Here is a 24,382-nt window from a genome sequence, read left to right on the forward strand (position 1 = left end):
GCTGAAAAAGCTTGCTGACCCCTGGTCCATGTTTATATCTGATGTTAGACGCCCTGAGCCCGGTCTTGGCCGGGATACAAATAAAAGTTTATTATTATTATTATTATTATTATTATTATTATTATTATTATACATAAATCCGCCCCACTGCCTGGCAGACGGCCATCCAACTGGGAAAGCCTCCGAGGAAGGAGCGCCTTCCAACGAGGGAGGCCGTTTCCACTGTGGATGGGGTTGTTCAAAGCGCAGCGAATCCTACAACCGTCGTCGTAGCACCGGATCCGATGCGGTTTCTGGGAAAGGGGTGGGGCTGGCTCCTGGTCACGCTTCTCCCTCTTTCCTCCTCCTCTTCTCGTAACGCTCCAGCCTCTTTTTTTTTTCCAGGCCGGAGTTGCTGAGGCCGGGAGCCCTTCGGGCTTTAAGACCCAGAGGAGGCCTCGCTGGCCGGCTGCGCTCGCTCCGGTGTTGACGGCGGAACCACCACCACCAGCGGCGGCGGCAGCAGCAAATCCTCCTCGGGGCTTGGCGGGCGAGGCGCCGCTCTCTCCTCCCCGTCTTCCCCACTTCAGCTCGGCATGGCCTTCATGGAGAAGCCGGCGGCGGGCAAAGTGCTGCTGGACGACACGGCGCCGCTGACAGCCGTGATCGAGGCCAGCCAGAGCCTCCATTCGCACACGGTATGCGGCTGGGGCAGGAAGAAGGGGGTCGCCGCGGGCAGCGCACAGGCCGGGCTGGCTGGGGTGGGAGGGTGGGTGGGGGGCGTATGCAGAGCCCGGCCGTGATGGCTGGGGGGCTCAGGGAAAGGGGGCTCGGCGGGTCGTGGGGGTTTGCTGGCTGCAACATGCTCTGGGGCTAAGTGGTCCTTCGAGGTGGCAAGAGCCTCTCTCCGCCTCCCTTCCTCCCCAGGAAGGATTTTGCACGTCGTGGGCTTGGGAGGGAGATGGGGCAGAAAGTGGAGAATAGGTGGAAAGTAAGTCTTAATTAAAATCATCATTATTATTATTTGCACCTCGCCCATCTGACTGGGTTGCCCCCAGTCACTCTACTACTACTACTTCTGCAGCTGCTGCTGTTATTAGGGCTAAGGGGTCAGCCTTGGGGTCTGTTGTCATTGCTAGGGTTGCTGATTTTTTTGGGGGGGGGGATAATTTTAATTTGTTTCACTTCGTAGCTTGCCTAAAACCGAGGGAACAGTTGCAACGGCAGAGGGAAATTGAAAAGATGGGGAAACTATAGAACAGGCATGTAGGATGAGTACATGGGTTAAAATAACAAAGTCCAAGGTTTTTGAGTACAGTGGTGCATGGGTTAAATTACAGGCATCCCCAAACTCGGTCCTCCAGATGTTTTGGGACTACAACTCCCATCATCCCTAGCTAACAGGACCAGTGGTCAGGGATGATGGGAATTGTAGTCCCAGATCATCTGGAGGGCCGAGTTTGGGGGTGCCTGGGTTAAAACAAGCAAGGAAAGGCCTTGGGTGTTATCTGCTTATCAGACTTGGGAGCCACAGTGTGGGGCTTAGGAGTTACAGTGGCTGGAGGAGAACTGGGGAGACGGGTTCGAGTCTCAACTCTGCCATGAACGTCATTGGATGAGGCTAACTGTCCCAAACGTATCTGGTTTTTTGTTGTTTTTGATGAAGATAAAACGTGAGGCAAGGCCATGCCATGTACACTGGCTGATTTGCGTTCTTGCCATAGCAGAATAGTTGGGTGAAATGTTACGGAAAAATACAACTCCAGAGAGTGTGAAGTGTGAATAGTTGGCAGCGCCCCTGAGTAGGTGCAGAGTGTATTTTTTCTGACTGCAGAGTAACGGAGAGTGTCATTGCGCTGTTGTGAATTGGAGGGAAGAGTTTTTCAGGAAAGAGGGTGTTTTGTTTCAAAGTGGATTTCAGCTGTGACTGGAAAATGGAGTACTGTATTGGTGTGAGATAATGTGCTCAGGTGCAGAGTTAGTGTGAATGTTTTTCTTTTAATTTTCATTTCATCCTTAATGAACGCTGCTGTACTCAAGGCAGTTTGTAAACGGAGAGACATGACAGAACATACAGCAAAAACCACACTGCCGTGCTATAGCAGTTCAGAACCACGTGACAACATTCAAGAGTCTCATTTTACATGTAGTGTTACAAAATAATGACAAAGTTAAAAATAAAGCTAAACCACTTTTGCCAATTGTAAGTAAATAATAATAATAATAATAATAATAATAATAATAATAATAAATAAACAGCTAAGAGGATAGATTGGAAAGTGGTGTTAGTGCATGATGGGGAACTGAGGTTATTTAGATTGGTGTGAGGTACTCCTTGGGTTTTGCATTAAAAGAAAACACTTCCATCCAACTAGAAACCATTCATCCAGACTGCCTCTGGGAAGGTCTCAACAGGATATGAAGGCAGTAGCAGTCACCATTTGTTTGCCCCTGGCATTCACAGGTATAATGCCTATGTTGATCGAGTGTAAAGGGCAAAAACAACATCAAAAGCCCAACCCTGCTTTATGTTGTGATCCATTACAGCCTAGATACTGACAAGTTGCTTCCTGGAAATAAAACTGATCAGCGATCATAGTCAGATGAAGTGCATCATGGTGTGATATGCTTAGATTAGCCAGTGTGGTAATTGTAGCTTATAGATGGATTTTTATCATTACTAAGAAATCATAGAAATGCATGTTTCTTTGCCTTCATCTGACTATGATCTCTGAACAGTTTTATTTCCAGGAAACAACTGTTGGTCACTTGCAGTGGGGCTAAGAGCAGGCAGCTTATTATCAAGAGTGATTTACTATATGGAACATACTTTGTTTTAAGTTGTTTGAAGGTCTGTGGGTTGCTGCTGCTTTGTGATCACCCTTCATTAAACTGATTGCATGATAATACGCAAGAATGATTGTTCGGTGATGGGTTATTTTTCTGAATGGGCCCTTATACCTACAGGGTAGGTGACACAATTATTCTGCACTCTGTGTGTGTGTGCACATGGTGCAATGTGAGAAAAGAGTTTTCAGTTTGGGTTTTGAGAGAAGATAAAACTGTGGATTGGATTACTGGTAAATCACCTTTGAGGTTCAGTGCTCTCTTTGGAAATCTAACTCAGGATCAACAGTTGTGCTGCCTGCTTTAGGAGCCTATTTGCATCCTCATGGCTCTGCCTGTGTAGTTATAAATAAAGCATATTTGCAGCAGAGTTCTCTAGTTATGGAAATATGGAACACTTTCTAAGTGTGTAATGAGAGAAATTGTTATATGGTTTATACCCCATAACAAATGAACTGAGAACTGTTGACTAGAAGGGTAGCCATGGCCTTGAATAGAGATTTGGGACTAAGTAGGCCTCATATTGGAATAAACTTGCTTTAGCCCTGGACCTGTTTAATGTTTATCTGCCAAAACTTCTCTGCAGCAGCTTCTGGTATCCTTCGTTGCTATGACCTGACTATCCTTCATGGTCATGTAACACAAAGCCAGGTTTACAACTAAGACATGAACAGTATAAGGAAATCAGAAACTTACCTGCACTAACCATCATCCCATCCCTTCTCCAAACACAGTTTTAAGAAGACTTTGCTAACTATTTACAAGCCAATAACTACTACTCTGTTGGCAAGTAACAATTGCCTCAAAACTAGGAAGGTATTGCCTCAGAACTAGGAAGGTATACTGGAAAATAATCTACTCTGTTTTTCTTTTCGGGCTGTGAGTTCTCCTTAAATGACAAGCACAAATATCATGTGTGGGCAAGTATACGAATGAAAATGTGTGAGGCCTGGTCCTTTTGTGGCCTTAAGTCACATGGCTCACATCTTTTAACATTCCTGCACAGCATTTTCTTGACAAACCAGATTTTATATTAAACCACATCACCTTTGTATCCCTTGGTTGCCTTGACATGCCCATTCTCTTGACTCTCCAACTAGCATGATGATGATAGAAGAAATTCCTCTCATCCTACTGTTCAGGAGTAGGTTTAAAGAAAATTGAAGGATTTTCAGTATTTCCTTGAGGTTTCCAAGTTACAGTATCTTCATTTGTTAACACGAACAAAATAGTTGGGGTCATATTTAGTGTTACAGGGGTACCTCGGGTTACATACGCCTCAGGTTACATACGCTTCCCTCCCTCCCTCCCTCCCTTTCCTTGGCCTACAGATTATAAACCAGAAAATGTGGATTTAAGCTAATGTAGTCCCATTGAAATGAACTGGATATGGTTTACATCGGCCACAGTCATCGGTGATCAGTTGTACAGTAGGTTTTGACTTTAGCTGGGTTGTGGATTGGGTTGTCTTCTAGAAAGACTACAATACTTCATTAAAACTTACACATGCTATATAATTCTTGCCATTATGTATATCTGATACATTTATTTTTATTCTAAAGAGCATAAAAGCAACCCAAAGGTTTTTGTGGTCTTGACATTCTGCCTTGGTTTCTATGGGTCTGTGGGGAGGTTGGCTCAAATTGGCAAAGGAAGAGTCAGGTCTGGCTCCCCATTGACAAACATTTCAAAGCAGGTTTTTCCAGCCAAATAGTGTGTCTTTCATATGTGGGAGTTGAAGAAACCAATTTTGTGAACCTTATCTTTGCATTTCCGTTTTGTTAATGCACACTGAGGAAAGTTCAAATAGAGGTTTGTTCTTTTAATCACATGTGTACTGTGAAGCAAGAGTCCTGCTGGGCTTTCTCAGTGATTTCAGAGCTGTATTTGGCCATTCTTAAACTTCTGTTTCATCTGTTAGGAGGCAGAGACAAAACAGTTGCACAAGGAGGCAAAAAGTGTGTTGACGTATTTTTTAAGAAAGAATATGATACATAGCTGTACTTAGTAGTTTGTCACAATGTTTCATTGGGTTTCCTGTTACATATCTGGAGTGAGAAGTAGGTCCTGTCCTTTGATGTAAGCATTTTCCTTTATAAATTAACATTTTAAAGTAACATCCTCTTGAGCTGGAGCAAGGAAACTCGAAGCTGTTCAGGGAAGTTTTTAATGTGTGACATTTTAGTGTATTTTTGGTCTCTGTGGATGCCGCCCAGAGTGGCTGGGGAAACCCAGCTAGAGGGGCGGGGTACAAATAATAAATTATTATTATTATTATTATTATTATTATTATTATTCGGCAAATCGCATTTTCCCTTTACCACCGCTCTAGCCCTCTTGACTAGACAGAACACTGAGAAAATGTCACAATGCTTCAAGGTGTTCGGAAGTCACTCCAAATCAATTGTTCCCAAATATCATACTTTTCCAACACGCTACCTGGGTGGGCTGGAAGAGGCTCAGTGCAGATAAGGCTGAATAGTTGATGGTGATTGGGCCTGTTAGCCTTGGGGCGGGTTATCCGTCTCTCAAAACAGTCCCAGAAATTTGCAGATTTTGGAGTGCCCTTGGATCCAGCTCTGCTTCTTAACTCTCAAGTGGTCAAAAAGAACAGGACTGCCCTTTCCCAACTTGGATGGTAAATAAGTAAAGGTAAAGGGACCCCTGACCATTAGGTCCAGTCGTGACTGACTCTGGGGTTGCGGCGCTCATCTCGCTTTACTGGCTGAGGGAGCCGGCGTATAACTTCCAGGTCATGTGGCCAGCATGACTAAGCCACTTCTAGCGAACCAGAGCAGCGCACGGAAACGCCGTTTACCTTCCCGCCAGAGCAGTACCTATTTATCTACTTGCACTTTGACGTGCTTTCGAACTGCTAGGTTGGCAGGAGCAGGGACTGAGCAACGGGAGCTCACCCCGTCGAGGGGATTCAAACCGCCGACCTTCTGATCGGCAAGCCCTAGGCTCTGTGGTTTAACCCACAGCGCCACCCGCGTCCCTTTGGATGGTAAATGGCACTGCCCCTTTTTTTGAGTGGGGGAAGTGTAGATCTAACTATTGCAGTATGTGCACCGGTAACCTGTAGGAACCTGAGGCCTTCCAGATGTTGTTGGACTCCAACTCTCATCGGCCCCAGCCAGCATTGCAACTTGTTGGGGATGATGGAGGGTTGCAGATTATAGATTTTCTTATTCTTAATTGGGTCGATTCACATTCTGTGGCCTTTCAAATGTGTTTGTGGGAAGGGAAATATTGGTTTGTTTTTGTTTTTATGGTGTATTTTGTGTTCTCATTTTGTATTTTTACGTTGCGAAACGGCCCTGTGATAGCTGGATGAAGGGCAGTACAAAATGAAAATAAATAAAATAAAATAATCACACTGTCCAGGTCCGTTCTAAATGGTCTGCACTAGTCACTGAACTTCTGAAGGAGCACTTAGTCTCATGTACACCCTCTCATGCCTTATTTCAGTGGTGGCCAAACTCGGCCCTCCAGATGTTTTGGGACTACTATTCCCATCACCCCTGACCACTGGTTCTGTTAGCTAGGGATGGTGGGAGTTGTAGTCTCAAAAACATCTGGAGGGCCGAGTTTGGCCATCACTGCCTTATTTGTAGGAAAGAGCCTGTTATGAGTGCCCTTGTCTTCTGAAGTGTTGAAGGTGTGGCAGCTGATCACAAGGCCTTTCCTCTGTTGTGTCCCTTCTTGCTCTTTGGGATGACTTTGTCCCACAGGGGCTCTGCTTGCCTGTTTCCCTTCTGGAATTTAAAATGCTGATCAAGACCTTGCTCAGTAGGAAAGCATTTTGACTTACCTGTTTCATGACTTGCACTCTTTCGGATTTTGTTGCTTCATTTTGCTGTGTGTGTTTTACTTTTCCTAATTGTCAGCTAGGCTGCCTTGGGGGGGGGGGGGTGGCTTTCTTGGCCTGGAAGCAGGGTGTGAAATGTAGGTTTAATGAAAAGTAGATCTGGGAGTGGCCTCTTCTGAGTGCAGAGAAGGGGAATAAGCATGCTTAAATCTTTCCCTGCCACCTGTTTTTTTCCCTTTCCAAAGGTCCCCCCCCCTTCCAGCTTCCATATGCATGTGTGGAACCTGGTGGTGTGGTATAACAAATGATTTTTATTTCTCTGTGTGGTTTTTTGGGGGTGGGGTGGGGAGTGGGGGGGTTCATTACTTGGGTGGTGGCAGGGATTAGAAAAGCCTGTTGTTCCAGTAGAGGCAAATTCTAGATTTGAATTTGGAATCCAGAGGCCTTTTGGAATTGTAAGAATTCTTGGTAATATATTTATCCCACATCTTTACTGGCAGGTTGACAAATTGGCACTGTAGCCAATTTGTGTGCCAGTGACATATCTTACTCAAAAAAGTTATGGCTAAACTAGTTTTGCTATAGTAATAGTGCATATCAGTATTCTTCAACCTTTCTGTTTCTTCCTTTCCTCTTCTTTCTTCACCTCCCTTTTTCCTGCACACAGAGTCTCTTGCTTTCCATCTGTCACTCTCCTTTGAAAAAACCCCAAAATGAAATATATCTGTGAGTGTGACCCACTTTAGATTAGGATACAACCCAGTTGTGGATCCTAAACCAGCAGTTGAAAAACTGATGAGTCCTAACCTTTAAATAGGGCCTTTTAAAAAAGGAATTTTCAGTGCGGCAGGAGTGAAAAGCATCTAAACCTGCATTTTGTTTTCCCCAAATGGAAACCGGGATCAGGCAAAATAAAAAGTGCACACAACTGGGGAATTTTTAATTGACCGGGTGATGGTGGAGGGTGCATGAGGAATGGAAGGGAATCCCCCCCCCCCATACTTTATATACTTTAAAATGTCCTGCCTTCAAGCACAGGCATTATTGGGCAATGTAATGCTTTCTATCTTGGCAGTTTCGTGTTCTGGGCTTGCAGCAGTGTTGAAACTGTACTTGTAGTTTTGTAAATATTGAAGCGGGGTGTGTGTGAGTGTTGCTTAAGCAATATTTCTGCTGTTCCAAAACATCCTGGGTTTTGTGAGAGCGTTTGGCTTGGGATCAAACAAGGCAGCAAAGACAGAGCTCCAGATACTATCTCACAAAACGATGATGATTGTTTATACTGCTGCACATTACGGTAAACAGGTGCTTTAATATTTCCTGATTTTGCAGGTTACATACATTAAAGTTCGGCTGGCGTTCTGAGGGAAGCATTGCTTTTGTGGGTGAATACTTTTCCCTACAGAGGGAGCGTGCTTGTTTGTTTTGCTTCTTTACACTCATTACATCAGCATTATCAGTGTCAAAGCCCCACAGGAGTAAAGCTGCTTTGGTGTCAGGGTTCATTCAGAGATGAGTGTCAATAAGGGGAGAGGGGAAAGAGAGGTTTTCTGCTAGACTAGAGTCCTTAAGCTGTGCACCACCATTAACCCTGAAGCATGAGGCACTGGAGGAATATGCGTAAACTGCAAATTTGTGTCAAGAGAGTGCAGTGATTAATTTCCAATTGTACCCTTGAGCAGAAGAGCATACCGTGGTACCTCTGGTTACATACGCTTCAGGTTACAGACTCTGCTAACCCAGAAATAGTACCTCGGGATAAGAACTTTGCTTCAGGATGAGAACAGAAATCGTGCTCTGGTGGCGTGGTGGCAGCGGGAGGCCCCATTAGCTAAAGTGGTGCTTCAGGTTAAGAACAGTTTCAGGTTAAGAATGGACCTCCGGAACGAATTAAGTACGTAACCAGAGGTACCACTGTATATGTGGTTGCTGCTCTGCTGCTAGAATCCCTGTGTGTCTACGAGGCTTTAAGGGAGCGGGTGGCCCTGTGGTCTAAACCACTGAGCCTCTTGGGCTTGCCAATCGGAAGGTTGGCGGTTCGAATCCCCGTGACGGGGTGAGCTCCCGTTGCTCTGTCCCTGCTCCTGCCAACCTAGCAGTCCAAAAACATACCAGTGCAAGTAAATAAATAGGTACTGCTGTGACAGTAAGGTAAACAGCGTTTTCGTGCGTTCTGGCTTCCTTCATGGTCCTCCGTGTGCCAGTAACAGCTTAGTCCTGCTGGCCACATGACCTGGAAAGCTGTCTGTGGACAAACGCCGGCTCTCTCAGCCTGAAGCAAGATGAGCCTTTGACTGGACTTAACTGTCCAGGGGTCCTTTACCTTTTTTTTTTTTTTAACCTACTTAGAGACTGTTTTACCATAGAGGTTTATTTTATTTTATTATTTTTTACAATCAAGCACTCTCTCTATATATACATATATAATGAAATAAATAAATGAATACCTCTTTATGACATACAGTAGTACCTCTGGATACGAATGGGATCTGTTCCGGAGCTCCGTTCGCATCCAGAAGCAAACGCAACCCGCGTCTGCGTGTGCACGGGTCGTGATTCGCCGCTTCCGCACATGTGCGTGATGTCATTTTGACCGTCTGCGCATGCGCGAGCAGCGAAACCCAGAAGTAGCGCGTTCCGTTACTTCTGGGTCGCTGCGGAGTGCAACCTGAAAGCGCTCAACCTGAAGCACATTTAACCCGAGGTATGACTGTACTGCTACAGGATTAGCTACCTTGTCCGTTTATTGCTGTTCATGATTTTACACTTTTGTTTGCATCTTCTTGTACGTTGTACGTTGTACCGGTAATTTATATTCTTTCTCTCCCTCCCTCCACTCCCAGTTTCTCCAGAGTTGAGCAGCGTAAACGGCAATGCTTGGTGTACATGTGTGTGCTTCAGAAAGCAAAACTGGTTTTCTTTCTGGTGGCTCTAACAATTTCTTGGGGGGCTTCTGGCTTTCAGCTCCCACAAGCGGTTCCTACAGCCAGCGTGAGCAAGGGCTTGAAGGCATTGTTGTTATTTTCAATGCAGCGGGCTACTACTTCACTTTCAGTAGGATACAGTAAAAACCTGGTTTTTAACAGGCCCAAGAGAGTTTTTGTGGCCCCAAGAGAGCTATTGATAGCTAGCTGAATAAAAGTGTGTTTCCTCAGTGTGTGGAAATCGGAAACTGAAAAGTGGATTCCCTCTTGCACAATACAGCATTTATTGGAAAACAAAGCATCAGGCAATTTTAACCCAGGCAGTCTAGAGCTGGATTAAACCATTACCTAAGTAGACTACATAAAAGGCCTCCAGTCTATGTAAACTGGCAGTTCCTCATGTGTGGATTATTATTATTAATAATATTCAACTTATTAGTTGCTTGTTACCTAAAAGGTATCCAAGCAATTTAGTTTTTTATATAAAAAAAAATGATTATACTATAGAGGTGAAAATTCATATTTCATACTTCTCTCTCTCTCTCTCTCTCTCTCTCTCTCTCTCTCTCACACACACACACACACCATAGAAAACACCCTCCCCAATTCAAGCCACAGCAGTAATTGATTGATTGATTGATTGATTGATTGCATTTATATACTGCCTTTTCTCCCAAGGCTCTCCTCCTCCCCATTCATCCTCACAGCAGCCCTGTGAGGCAGGTTAGGCTAAGAGATGACGGGTGGCCCAGGGTCACCCAGTGAGCTCCATGGCTGAGTGGGAATTCAAACCCTGACCTCCCAGCTCCTAGTCCAGCACTCTAACCATTATGCCACACTGGCCTGTATGCCAGTCTTGCTCCTGCCCCTCCTTTAGCTCTGAATGCAAGGCAACAGATCAGCTGCTTTGCAGCAGGGAGGTTGAGCATGGTGACTGTCACGAAGACTGGAATGCTTTGGAAGACTGAAGGGCAGGGAAGAATAGGATGAGCTGGGGTGTGTGGTTCGTGAGACTACATTTGTGGGAGCTTGCCTCCACTTGTGAAAGAGTACGTTATATAAATATGCTGGTTTACTGATAAGTGTGCCTGTTGTACAGCAGGGGTGGGCAGAAAGTAGATTGGAATCTACTGCTAGATCTCTGGCTGATTTTCAGCAGATTAGGAAGGGTTTCTGACTGCCTGTTTGTTCAGCAAGAAAAATTACTTTTCCCTCCTGAATTAGACTGCTGAAATGAAGTAGGGTAATCAGGAAGTGGATGTTACTAACAAACTAACAAACCCACTCCCCAAGAAATTGCTATACAGTGGTACCTCAGGTTAAGTACTTAATTTGTTCCGGAGGTCCATTCTTAACCTGAAACTGTTCTTAACCTGAAGCACCACTTTAGCTAATGGGGCCTCCCGCTGCTGCTGTGCTGCCGGAGCACAATTTCTGTTCTCATCCTGAAGCAAAGTTCTTAACCCGAGGTACTATTTCTGGGTTAGCGGAGTCTGTAACCTGAAGCGTATGTAATCTGAAGCGTATGTAACCCGAGGTACCATTGTACTGTACTCCTAGCCACTAGCCAGCAGAAAAAAATGAAAACTCAAACCATATTTTTTAATGTTCAGTGGTCTTTTGGTTTAAATCTCCCCCTTCCAGCAAGAAGTCCAGGGTCACACTGCTGTAAAGCAGTGTGTTTGTGTTTGTGTTTTTGTGTGATCCCACAGCTCCCTTCTCTTGCAGAGAAAGCAGCAGCAAATGCATAGCAAGAGAGAGCAAATTTCCCCCTCTGCCTTCAGTTGTTCTAGCTGTGCCTCCTCTTCTGTCTCTGCTTTGGGTCCAGAATAACCATGTGATAAAGCTGCTTTAAAACTTGCTCTAAAAAAACTCATTAATGAGCAATTTTGGGTAGAGATGTACCTTTTTGCGATTAAAGTCTCGAGTGTGCTCCGGGGATCTGTGTTTAAAATCTGAAACGAAAAATAAATGAAATGGGCAACCTGAGATTGCCCTGACGTAAGGAGGAGGCCGTAACATATAGAAATAAATGGCTTCTACAGTGGTACCTCAGGTTACATACGCTTCAGGCTACAGACTCCGCTAACCCAGAAATATTACCTCGGGTTAAGAACTTTGCTTCAGGATGAGAACAGAAATCGTGCTCCGGCGGCGCGACCGCAGCAGGAGGCCCCATTAGCTAAAGTGGTGCTTCAGGTTAAGAACAGTTTCAGGTTAAGAACGGACCTCCGGAACGAATTAAGTACTTAACCCGAGATACCACTGTACTTTAGTTCTCTGGAGAGCACTTTTCTTTCTTTTGCTATTCATGGCTTGGGTAGGATGTGTCTTGCTTTTTGGTTTACTGCGTAAACTTCAAACACTTAAGTAGTTAATAAATGTGTGCAATTCTCTTAGCGTAGAGATACTTGCATAGCTCCACTTCGTGGGAGTATTCTGGTACAGAAGGCGGAAATAACATGGTCCCTTTCTGCAGGACAGTGGCTGAGATAGTTTGGATGACTTGGTTTCTTGTTTTGCTGTTTTCAGCGTTTGTTTGACAAGAGAGGAGTGCAGCCGTCATTGAGTGGGGCGTAATGCAAAACATAAAAGAGTTTGTGAAGCAGGGAAACGAAATAAATCATATGGGGTGAAAGGGAAGCACAGAGAATAGAGAGCAAAATGCAGAGCTCTGCATAGCCTTGAAAAAACCGTATAGGTAATTTGACATGAGCCAACAGTGTGACGCGGCAGCTAAAAAAGCCAATGCAATGCTGGGCTGCATCAATAGGAGTATAGCATCTAGATCAAGGGAAGTAATAGTGCCACTGTATTCTGCTCTGGTCAGACCTCACCTGGAGTACCGTGTCCAGTTCTGGGCACCACAGTTCAAGAAGGACACTGACAAACTGGAACGTGTCCAGAGGAGGGCAACCAAAATGGTCAAAGGCTTGGAAACGATGCCTTATGAGAAACAGCTAAGGGAGCTGGGCATGTTTAGCCTGGAGAAGAGGAGGTTAAGGGGTGATATGATAGCCATGTTCAAATATATAAAAGGATGTCACATAGAGGAGGGAGAAAGGTTGTTTTCTGCTGCTCCAGACAAGCGGACACGGAGCAATGGATCCAAACTACAAGAAAGAAGATTCCACCTAAACATTAGGAAGAACTTCCTGACAGTAAGAGCTGTTCGACAGTGGAATTTGCTGCCAAGGAGTGTGGTGGAGTCTCCTCCTTTGGAGGTCTTTAAGCAGAGGCTTGACAACCATATGTCAGGAGTGCTCTGATGGTGTTTCCTGCTTGGCAGGGGGTTGGACTCGATGGCCCTTGTGGTCTCTTCCAACTCTATGATTCTATGATTCTAACAAGATATCGTTCATGGGGTGGGGGTGGGGGGCAGTGTGGTCTTACAACAAATGGGCCGATTTAGATTACAGTAAAAGCATGAATAGGTTTCAAATGGACAAATTGTCATGTGTGATCTCTGCTTTCTAATTGGGTTTTCTTCTCCTTCCTAGGAATACATCATTCGTGTGCAAAGAGGGATTTCCATGGAAAACAGTTGGCAGGTAACTTGTTCACCTCTGACATAAGGAAATGCATTTTGTTAATTGGATTTTACAGGGAACACAGTGAAAGGCTCCCTCGTCAATTGAGCACTGACAAGATGCTTCTATGCATAACTTTTTTTTTGGACGAAAGAAGCTATTCAGCAGCATGTGGGCTTGGTGAATTGTTCCTGTATGTTCTTTTCTGCATGCAGATTCTTCTTTGGTCTCATCCAGTTGGTTCAAATTAGACACATCAGTGTTTAGATCCTGAAAGTGCATCACTGTGATGCTTTCTTCTTCTTCTTCTTCTTCTTCTTCTTCTTCTTCTTCTTCTTCTTCTTCTTCTTCATGTTCATGAGACTGTAAAAAGGAGCCAAACTCATACTGATTTCCCACACGTACCCCATTTCAATCAATACTAAAGTATGCTGCAAGCGCAGAGAGCAAGTACCCCCATCGCTCAGCCAGCTGAGGTCCAGCGCCAAGGGCCTTCTAGCGGTTCCCTCCCTGTGAGGTTACAGGGAACCAGGCAGAGGGCCTTCTCAGTGGTGGCTCCCACCCTGTGGAATGCCCTCGCATCAGATGTCAAGGAAATAAACAACTATCTGACTTTTAGAAGACATCTGAAGGCAGCCCTGTTTAGGGAAGCTTTTAAGTGTTTGATTCTATTTTTAATATTCTGTTGGGAGCCACCCAGAGTGGCTGGAGAAACCCAGCCAGATGGGCGGGGTATAAATAAAGAAATAATAATAATAATAATTAGAATAGAAGGCACCAGAGATGACTCAAATCTCTTCTGAAGGAAGAGAGAAATGTAGGGGAGAGACCCTAAAACTGTGGCCTAGAAGGACATGGGCAGCTGCCAGATTTCCCCCTTACCAGCTGAAAAAGCTTATATGACTCTTTTCTTCTTTTCAGTCTGCTTGCATACTGTTAGCATGTGCTCTTAGGTGAGCATCCTTAAACATCCCAGTATGCAAGCTGGAGAAGTCTGGTTGGGTGTGACTCCTTAATGTGTGCATACCAAGGGGCTTAAGGACACAAGCCTGTTGTTCACACTCTGAATGTTGGTTGTGCGAAATGCTGTTGTACCCAGAATCGGAAGTGCTATTACCATTTAATGCGTGGAGCCCCTCCTGAAATTCCAAATTCCGTGATGTGAAGATTTCTGGAAAGAGCAATCTGTTTTTCCCTAAACCAGAAGCCGGCAATACTCAAAAGGGAAACACCTGTACGTTGAAACCTTAATAAAATTAGGCTCTTATTTATGTTCCTCCGCTGACAATTTATTTTTATGTAAGCCCAGATATAAGAAATATCACTACAAATCCATGCCGCTGGGACAGCCCAAGCCCCCGTAAACTTGTATACATGTAATGGAAGCAATGCTTTGCTCCTATAGAGTGATTGCAGCATGCCTAGAGAGAGATTTCTCTAGTTCTCCTTGGAGGTTTTGCATCTTTGTGATCCTGGCTCCTGCCACAATTGTACCCATAGACTGGGATTGTCGATACCCAGTTGTATTAGAGTGTGTGGTACTGGCACTAATTCTGTGTTGCTTTTGTAGATTATAAGAAGATACAGTGACTTCGATTTGCTGAATAATAGTTTGCAGGTAAGAGGTTTGTTTGTTTTTTGTTGCTGTATGAAAACTACAGTGGTACCTCGGGTTACATATGCTTCAGGTTACATACGCTTCAGGTTACAGACTCCGCTAACCCAGAAATAGTACCTTGGGTTAAGAACTTTGCTTCAGGATGAGAACAGAAATTGTGCTCTGGCGGCACAGCAGCAGCGGGAGGCCCCATTAGCTAAAGGGGTGCTTCAGGTTAAGAACAGTTTCAGGTTAATAACTGACCTCTGGAACAAATTAAGTACTTAACCCGAGGTACCACTTTGGAATTTAGGGCTAGAGAATTCAGTCTGTGTCTGTTCCCTGTCACCTCTGCTCGTCTCAGCCACAAATCTGTTTTGACATGTTTTCTGCATTAATCTGCATCAAAAGAAGAAGCAGCAGCTCTGCGCCAAAATCTGCATTTCAAAGTCATATTCAATATACGGATCTCGAAGAGTGTTTTGATACTTTTTTGAGCCAAGAAGCATGTTGGAAATTTGGGAAGTGTGAAATCCAGGGCCGGCGCAACCATTAGGTGGGGTAGGGCCACTGCCTCAGGCGGTGGCACCCCTGTGGGAACTCTGCCATCTCCACCAGCAGTGGGGAAGCAGTGCTGATTTTGGGCAGGATCTCAGCGGTCCCCAAACACCAAGATCTCACCCAAAATTGGTGCCGATGGCAGCACTGTTTCTTCCCCAGTAGTGGAGGCAGCAGGGTGGGCAGGTGGTGGTGGTAGTAGTGGCAGGGCAAGCGGCGGGTGCAGGTATGGCAGTGCTGGTGACCGCAGCAACCACGGGGCAGCACTTTCTGTTTTGCCTCAAGCAGCAAAGTGGGCTGGTGTTATCCAATGGACAGCTAAGTTTTTTGATCTTCGCATTAGTCCTGGAAGTGTGGATCAGGACAGTTCATTTGAGAAGTCACAAAGATCAAATTCCTCAAGTATCTGTTAGAATTCCTGCTCCGTGACTACAGTCATGGGATTTTTGTCTATCACATGACGGTGTATGTTTTGACTCCACAGAGTGGGAAGTGACGGAGACAGGATGTTTGTGTTACTGTGTTCCGTGAAGTGGGACTATTGTCCTTTGTTCTTTCTCTTTGCTGTCTGATGCTAGAGAGAGAGGGAGCCATGTTGCAGTGCTCCGTGTGTGTTTATATGTAAATAAAGTAGATTAGCCAAAATGCTGAGTTGCTGAGGTCTGTCATGCAAGCTGCGAAGACTCTGCGAATCCCTAAGTGTGCCGGTGTCTGTTGGCATCGGTCGCTGTGATGTTCAGGCTGAAGAAAGCTTTTGAAGCTCCCAAACGATCGACCAGGAGGGAGGGAACATGCCAGTCGGGCATGTGTCTCTGCCAGGGTCCTACTTGAGTGTAGGATGAGCTCCTGACTGTATCTTTACTGTGTGTTTTGTGAAGTCACTTTTGCATATGTGAATGGATGCCGTGTGTTTGCACGTTTGTTAAACAAGAGTTAATGTTTAACGGTGGTTTAACGGGAGTGAGTGGTATGCTGACGCCTGCTGCTCAGAGTTCCTGCTTTTCTCCTGGCTGCAGCACGCTGGGCGCAACAAAACCTTGGCTTGTCCTGTTGGTGATAGCCAGGTGTGTGGTTTGTTTGGAGAGATGTGAACCTTGCGCCCCAGGTTCAGACGATCTGATAAGCCAAAGCATTGCTGTTTCTGGCGTGGCATAGCCAAGAGCAGGGGAAGTTGAGGATTTTGGAGCAGCATGTTGCCAGCACATTGATCCATTAAACCATAGTTAAACAAGACAAATGAACCCGGCTAACGAAAAGACAAACGTTTGAACAGGCAAAGGTGTACGGACTGAAGAAACAGACCTGCTAATTCAAACTACAGTGGTACCTCGGGTTACAGATGCTTCAGGTTACAGACGCTTCAGGTTACAGACTCCGCTAACCCAGAAATAGTGCCTTGGGTTAAGAGCTTTGCTTCAGGATGAGAACAGAAATCGCACGGTGGCGGGGTGGTGGCAGCAGGAGCCCCCATTAGCTAAAATGGTACCTCAAGTTAAGAACAGTTTCAGGTTAAGAACGGACCTCCGGAACGAATTAAGTTCTTAACCCGAGGTACCACTGTACTAAAGTACTCTATGGAAAAAAACTGTTCCTAGTAATGTTTTGTGCAACCCGTTAAAGATGGGAAGAATGGCAGACACTCATTTTAACTTGATTCGTCTTCTGTGGTCAAAATGTCTATTTCTTACAAAAGCAGAAGTCATAATGTGCTTTAAAAAAAAAATGACGCAGTGTATGCAGTCGTTTTGTTCCTTTCCGAAGTACTTTCTGGTGCTGTCTTATCACGTGATGTATTTCCTTGCCGCTGAGTAGCATTCCTTCATTTTTCGAACACTGCAGCTACTGTGTGCTTGTGCTTTTCCAGAACATTGAATTCTTTTTAAGTGTGCGTGGGAAAGTACAGGGGAAGAGGATGTATGTTAAAGAACTGCTCAGTGACTTCTAGGCAGAAGAGGGAAGTTAGTGATTGCAGAATTTTGTCAAGTGGGTTTCAGCAGACCCTTTGGCTCTTCTCGCATTCTCTGTGAGATACAAATGGAGCAAGAATTCTGTTAAGGCAGTCTCGTGGACGGTAATATGCAAAACAAATGGCGCAGTTAAGTAATTTTGGCAGCATGGCATAATGATCTTATCGGGCCCTCCTCCTTTAGGGGGAAATTAAGTATTATTTTACATTGCTTCAAAACGTAGTAAGCCAGCTGTTCTATGTTTGGGGGTAGTCTTCATTCTGCAAAGTCCTACCCTGATGATTCCAACAAAACAAGCCAGTAGAACTACAATGACTACCTTGTGCCTGTTCTCTGTGTGTGGTGTACCAAATAGTGCAATAGACGATTGGAGAGAAGTCCATTCATTTTAAGTCCTTTAAATGGATTTCATATATATAAAAAATATTGATCCCCCCCCCATACTGATGTGAAGAGATGGTTTGTATTTCAAAAGTACTTCTGTCTCCAGGGTGGTTTTAAAGATCAGCACTGGGCATTTTCAAATTCAAGGATCGCTTTATTTACATTCATATCCTGTCTTTTGACACACTGTGGCTCAAGGCAGTTATAACAACGAACAAGATAAAATACAGCGTGGCTCAGTCCTATAAAACACAAAAGAAGATAAAACCAGCAATTTAACCACTGGTTAAAACAGTAATGGCAGTAGATTAAAAAAAAAGGAAAAAAATCTGTTTGACAAGGCAAAGTCTTCATTGCAAAGCAGACTGTAATATATGTGTCAGTTCAGCAGGATGTTGATAGTAAATCACTGGCTGAGAAGTGAATGAGCTCAGCAAAAGTTTTTCTGGGGAAGGAAGAAGCAATTCTGTGGTACTTACTAATGTTGTGAACCTTCCTTCCTGTTTCCTCCGTATGGACTGATAATTCTTCGAAAAACAGCACATGAAAAAAACAAGTTTAAACAAACAAAAAATAAGGGGGAACCACTTGGGCAACCGTTTAGGGCCCCCCCCCAACACCTTGCACTCCCCAGCAGCTTAAACTTGATGCTGATTCTGCTTAGGTGTCCTATACAAAATTTTGAATTATGTTCATCTTGGAGAGAACTTTTTTTTTTAAGCATCTGAGATACTTCCACTCCATTATAATTATTAGCCCTGACATTGTAAATGTTGCCACTGTCATTTATGCAGGCAGTGAAGTTATTCCTACATATTGCGCAGCATTGGGATGGCATAGATAGGTAGCAGTGCATTCTGACCTTCGCACTTCTTGTTTGCCCCGGGAATTGCCGGATCTTTGACCCTTTGCTTTTTGCACGAAGAGCAAGAATCCAATTCCGTTCAGGCCAGGAAGACGTTTTGTAATTTCCGTTGCAAAATGAAATGACGACTCTCGCAGTCCATCCTCTCTCTGTTTCCCGAGAAAGGTTTTGCCATTGAAATACCATGCTGTCAGTCTTAAAACTGTACTTTCTTTGGCTAGTGGATTATTATAAAGCTTTAATCAGAATCACTGACTTCTGTGTGTTGGGTCATCTTGTGGTGTGGCATTTCTTTTGCTGGACGTGGTTCAAACTCCTAGTAGCAAAGGACTACGAAACAGCAGGTGGTGAAACCTGTCCTCTTTTTTTCAGCCATTCTAGGAGAATTTAATTGTTCCAGCCACTGCTGTTGTCTGTTTGCCATTATGTTTGAGATGCTGATATTTTATCTTGTTGTGCTTATTTATGGATATTGGTAGACCAGTGGTTCTCAACCTGTGGGTCCCCAGATGTTGTTGGACTACAACTCCCTTCATCCCTGAGCTCTGGCCTTGCTAGCTAGGGGTGATGGGAGTTGTAGTTCAACAACATCTGGGGACCCACAGGTTCAGAAAGGCTGTTGTAGACTGTTCTACACTTCTTTGGCGTTATTGAGACTGAAAAGCTTTCTATATGTACACACACACACACACACACACACACACACACACAAAACTATATTTTGAATCCTGGTGGTGGTTGTGTCAGGCGGTTGGAGCAGGTAGCCAAGGTCTGTGCTCGGCTTACTGCTTGTGGTGTGTTTGTATGCAAGAAGCCATAAACCTGGGTTCAGACATCATGGCAAGCCAGAATTTGGCTTGTTTCTCTGCAGTCCTGCAGCAGTACGAGCATGGGACGAGCAGAGCAAGAACGTTTCAACAGCTTGCACAAGTGGGCTGCTCATTCGCATCAAACCATGGTTTGTTTTTAACTGTACTTTGACATCCAAACCAGGCCTTTTAGTGTATTTAGGAATAACATTTTGGAGGTCCCAGGTCGCAAGGTGGTTAGATTGGTCTCAACTAGGGCCAGGGCCTTTTCAGTACTGGCCCCGACTTGGTGGAAAGCTCTGTCACAAGAGACTAGGGCCCTGCGGGACTTGACATCTTTCTGCAGGGCCTGCAAGACAGAGCTGTTCCGCCTGGCCTTTGGTTTGGACTCAGTCTGACCGTTCTGTTTCCCCTCCCCTTATGGTTTTGATCTATGGGCTGCTTTTAAAATGAGGCTGCATTTCAAATTGCATTTTAACCTGTATTTTAAATTGCCCCCCCCTATTATGTTTTTACTGTAATTTTACTGGTGTTAGCCGCCTTGAGCCCGGCTCTGGCCGGGGAGGGCGGGGTATAAATAAAATTTATTATTTATTATTATTAACTAATCTGGGTACATACTCAGGTATTTCTGGGTACATACTCAGGATTGCTTAATTCCCTCTGGTTTGGGTTTGTTAATGACCAAATTTCAGTTACATGTCAGCGGTTGTGTTTGAATGTCATGATAAAAGCATCGCTCACTATAGCATACCACGAAGGGAGATCTTCTTTCCCTTCTTCTCCTCTGGCAATTCTTGGAGAAAAAAGGGCTTTTGCTTCTGTTTTTGACCAGCATTTCATCTGAGCTCAATAAACCCTGGTTAATCTGAATTATGGTTTGCATTAAACAAGCCAACTTCAAACAATGGGTTATGAAGCTGACGTGTTTCAACCAAGTATAGCCAAGATTAGGGTTCATACCTAGCCCTAAGCAGTGGTTAATCAAATATAGAAGTGAAAGTCTCTGTCGCTCCTCTGGGGGAAGGGAAGTACATGAGGCCGTTTAATTGAATGGAAACCGACTGCTTAATGGAATTTTTATAGTAACTACTGCAGTTCTCTTACACTGTACCTCTTCTGCAACTTTTGTTTTTGAAGATATCTGCTCTCAGTCTACCTCTTCCTCCCAAAAAGTTGATTGGAAATATGGATCGTGAATTCATAGCTGAAAGACAGAAAGGACTCCAGAACTATCTCAATGCAATTACTTCCAATCACATTCTGTCCAACTGTGAATCGGTCAAGAAATTTTTGGATCCAAACAATTACTCTGTAAACTACACTGGTAAGTAGGCTATTTTGGAAATTTCTTTGCTTGTTTTCATTGGAAAGTCCTTCAGCCCAACAGTTAAGGCAGGAGGACCTTCACCCTTCTTCTTTTTTGGGGTTGGAGGATCAATCCACATTGCCCACTATAGCTCCTAAGGAGTTATCCTCCTTCCAAAATGGTGCAAGGGCTTGAAACAGTTGTCTTCCGACTGAAATCTGTGTATCCTTGTCGAAGAGAGGAGGGGATAATACGGATGTAGGGAAGCTGAACTTACTGTCATGGACTGCAGTCTAGGGGTCCCAAGCTTGGGACACTGAAATTCTCTTCTTAAGGCTGGTACTTATTTAGTAGACACGCATCGGATTGCCTTGTAAAAGTGTTTAAAGCTGAGTGCAGGATTGCAGCCTCAGAATACTTGAGACATCCTTTGAATTCAGGAGACTGGGAACTTGAAAGTGGTGCATGTCAACAGCCTGGCAATATAGTTTTGATGTATTTCCTGGAGGAAGTGATGAGCAGTTCAAAGCAAAAGCATTTATACCTGCAGCTCTCTGTTTTAAAAAGAAAAGTGGCTTTAAAGTGAGGAGCTCTGTAAACAACAACAACAACCCCATAATGTTAGTACAATTCAGTATTTATTTAGCACATGGTTGCCCTGGATTTCAGCCCCTATTGGACCATAGCACTTTAGCTGATCGTTTTACAAGTCTGTATTTTGACACTGGAGCAGCTGAACCAATGGTTATAGGTCCTTCATGAAGCCATTGTATAAGAGTCTTGCACACCTAGGACCAGAGCGTTCAATAGGCCATTGAAGCAGATCAACCATTTGCATCAAAAAAGAGATGGTGAGGAGGAGGAGGAGGAGGAGGAGGAAGAGGATAATACTGCTGCATATATACTATGGTTTGAAGCTGGCTTATTTCCACCAACTAGAGAACAGATTTACCACAGTTGTTCCATGTAGGGATGACACAACAAGTGGCTGTTCATCTAAAGCATATTCAAAACCACAACTTTTGGCTTCTTGTGTCATCGGTTTGGCTACTGCCTGTCGTTTGTTAGGAGAGGAATAAACTATGAACCCTGGTTTGGACAACATGAAACATGGTTTATCGTAATGATATGTGAACCAGGACATTGTTTTCTTCAGCAAAAAAGGGCCTTCTGCAACACTGAGAAACTTCACCGGCAAATTGTCTTCTAAGTGTTATTGGGAGTCCTGTCTCTGCAACTCTTCTGCCCAAGATTTGCCCATCTTCTGTGGGTGTAAGCAGGCTTTGGGTATGGGTAGTATTTTGCATTTCATGATTAATTAGCCAGACTTTCACAGCTCCCCCCCCCCTCTTATTTATCTGAGGGAATATTAGGACTACAGCAAGAGACCCCCAAACATTTCAAATCTAAACTAAGGAACTGAAAAGCGTCCTGTTCTTTCTTCAGCCCACCAGCTCATGGACATGCCTGCTGCAGTAGCTGCCGTGTCCTTGTTAGGCTGTTCTGCTTAAACATTTCACAGTTCAAGGCCTCATCTCCCACTGCGCACTTCTTTCATCCTTAGAGATGAAACACCTGAGCACAGTGGGGCAACGTGAGAACGGAATGTTGTTTTTAACTTTTGATTTCCTCGGCTTCTCGCTGCCTACTGTGATGCAGCCTTCCGTGCTGATTCACAGAATATTTGTCTTCATAGAAAACTGTAAACTAGGCACATGGCCATTTTGTGCATGTGCACGAAAGGAAATGTAATGAATAGCAAATATTCCAGACAAATGACAGAGAATATCCTTTTTGTAGGCTGAACAATGTCCTTGTAGATGAGAGAGACTTCTAAAGAGATTATAGCATCCTTGGTTGACTCTTACTTCAGAGGTCAAATATTTTTTTTTTATCCAGCACATCTGATTCCACACATTATACAGATGCTTGTGTCCTTTTTTCAGACAAGGGCCAGTCAAGAAGGGTAGGGTTATTTGGCCAGAGCCTCAGATTTAGAAACTTGTTGACTTTGGGGCATTTGATAAGTTTCGCAACTTGTTTTTGTGAGCATCAGACACACACATGTTGTTTAGACCTGCAAATTTAAGCAAAAAAAGATGTGACAAAAAAACACTTTTTTGTTGTTGTTACTTGAAAAAGGTTTTATTAACATTTATGAATATTTAAAATCTATCTGTTCTAGTATTTTGGTGTCTTATTTTATTTCCATATGTCATGTTGTTGTTGTTGCGGCTAAGGACCTTAAAAGCCTGAAATGATCTAGGCCTCTCTGGACCTCTGAGAGGGCCTCACACGGAAAGCTACCAGGGTTGTTAGATGTTGACGATTAGGATTGCCGTTCCTGATTTCAACACCAGGCTACCTTGAGAGAAAAATTATTTTATCTAGGGCAGGGATGGGGAACCTGTGAGTCTCCAGATATTATTGAACTCCAGCTCCCACCATCCCTGTCAATCATCCATTCTCTCTGGGACTGATGGGAGTTGTAGTCCAACAGTAGCTAGAGGACCACAGGTTCCTCACTCCTGATCTAGGGATGCCTCTTCTTAAGTAGAGTGTTTTAGTCTTTGTTGAGTTTTGCCCTCATGGAAGCCTACCAACAGCCTCTTTTTGGTGGTGGGGTTGTCACCTGTTATACCCATATAAAATATTTACTTTGTGGTGCCTAGTACAGTGGTGCCTCGCAAGACGAAAAGAATCCGTTCCGCGAGTCTCTTCGTCTTGCGGTTTTTTCGTCTTGCGAAGCAAGCCCATTAGCGGATTAGCGCTATTAGCAGTTTAAGGGCTATTAACGGCTATTAAAGGCTTAAGGGATTAGCGGATTAGCTGCTAAAAGGCTATTAGCAGTTTAGCGCTTTAGAAAAAGGGGTTAGGGAGCGGAAAAAAACCTCAAGAATCGCAAGACATTTTCGTCTTGCGAAGCAAGCCCATAGGGAAATTCGTCTTGCGAAGCGCCTCTGAAAACGGAAAACCCTTTCGTCTTGTGGGTTTTCCGTCTTGCGAGGCATTCGTCTTGCGTGGCACCACTGTACTCTGATTTTAAATAAAATCCCAGGAAGTGTGTGCATTTAAGTTGAACCAGAGTGGAAAAGAACCCTCTGAGGAGAGGGTTTCGCTCTCTTGTGTGAAACGTTATAAGGTAACAGCTTCACCACTGACACTTGTTAATATGTGTACCTAACGGCCACCCAAAATTCTCTTTGCAGAGATTGCCTTACAGCACGTTTCAATGTTCTTTCGGTCAGAGCCAAAGTGGGAAGTGGTGGAACCTCTAAAGGATATCGGTAAGAGTTTTTTGCTCGCTAGGTAAAGCGATTGCGCCACAAACTACAGAAATGTGCTGTCGGCTTATCCAACCCAATTGAGTGTCCTCTGAATAGAGGCAGCAGCAGACATGATACCTAGACATGATACCTTCATGCAAATATCAGGAACGCAGAGGGATTTTGTTCTCTGCCGTGGTCCGATTGCACTAGTGGAAAAAACATTATTTGCAATGTAAACAAGGGGCAGAGGGCAGGGTTAAATTCCTCTACCCTTCCCTCCTAGTTTGATCCAGATTGCCCTCCTCTGCCTTCTGTTTACTTAAAAAATAATAATCATGCAGTTGCTAATTTAGTCCTCCTCTAGTTTAGCCTTCCATGAAAGCTTTTTCCAGCCTTTTAAGTGGTAATGGCAGAGACTGAATCTGGGCCCTTTTCATGTGCCAAGTCACCTTGACCAATAAGCCTCGACCGTTTAATACTTGTGTCATATATTAAGTTGGCGATGATGATCAAACCATAGCTGTCAACGATTC

General features: G+C 44.3%; 1 protein-coding gene across 6 annotated transcripts in view; it reads left to right on the plus strand.

The window, feature by feature from the left end:
- The first annotated feature begins 305 nt into the window (after window positions 1-305).
- The window catches only part of PXK (PX domain containing serine/threonine kinase like), a 49,262-nt gene continuing 25,185 nt past the window's right edge, over window positions 306-24,382 (plus strand). For all 6 annotated transcript variants that reach the window (XM_083425657.1, XM_083425658.1, XM_083425659.1 and 3 more), the window contains exons 1-5: window positions 306-677; window positions 13,062-13,112; window positions 14,662-14,709; window positions 20,412-20,598; window positions 23,790-23,867. In XM_083425657.1, coding sequence (XP_083281783.1) covers window positions 576-677; window positions 13,062-13,112; window positions 14,662-14,709; window positions 20,412-20,598; window positions 23,790-23,867 — 466 coding nt within the window. In that variant the 5' untranslated portion in view covers window positions 306-575. The remainder of the gene's footprint in view (window positions 678-13,061; window positions 13,113-14,661; window positions 14,710-20,411; window positions 20,599-23,789; window positions 23,868-24,382) is intronic.

This window comes from Podarcis tiliguerta (genome assembly GCF_965153285.1).
Source record: "Podarcis tiliguerta genome assembly, chromosome: 2".
Lineage (NCBI taxonomy): Eukaryota > Metazoa > Chordata > Lepidosauria > Squamata > Lacertidae > Podarcis > Podarcis tiliguerta.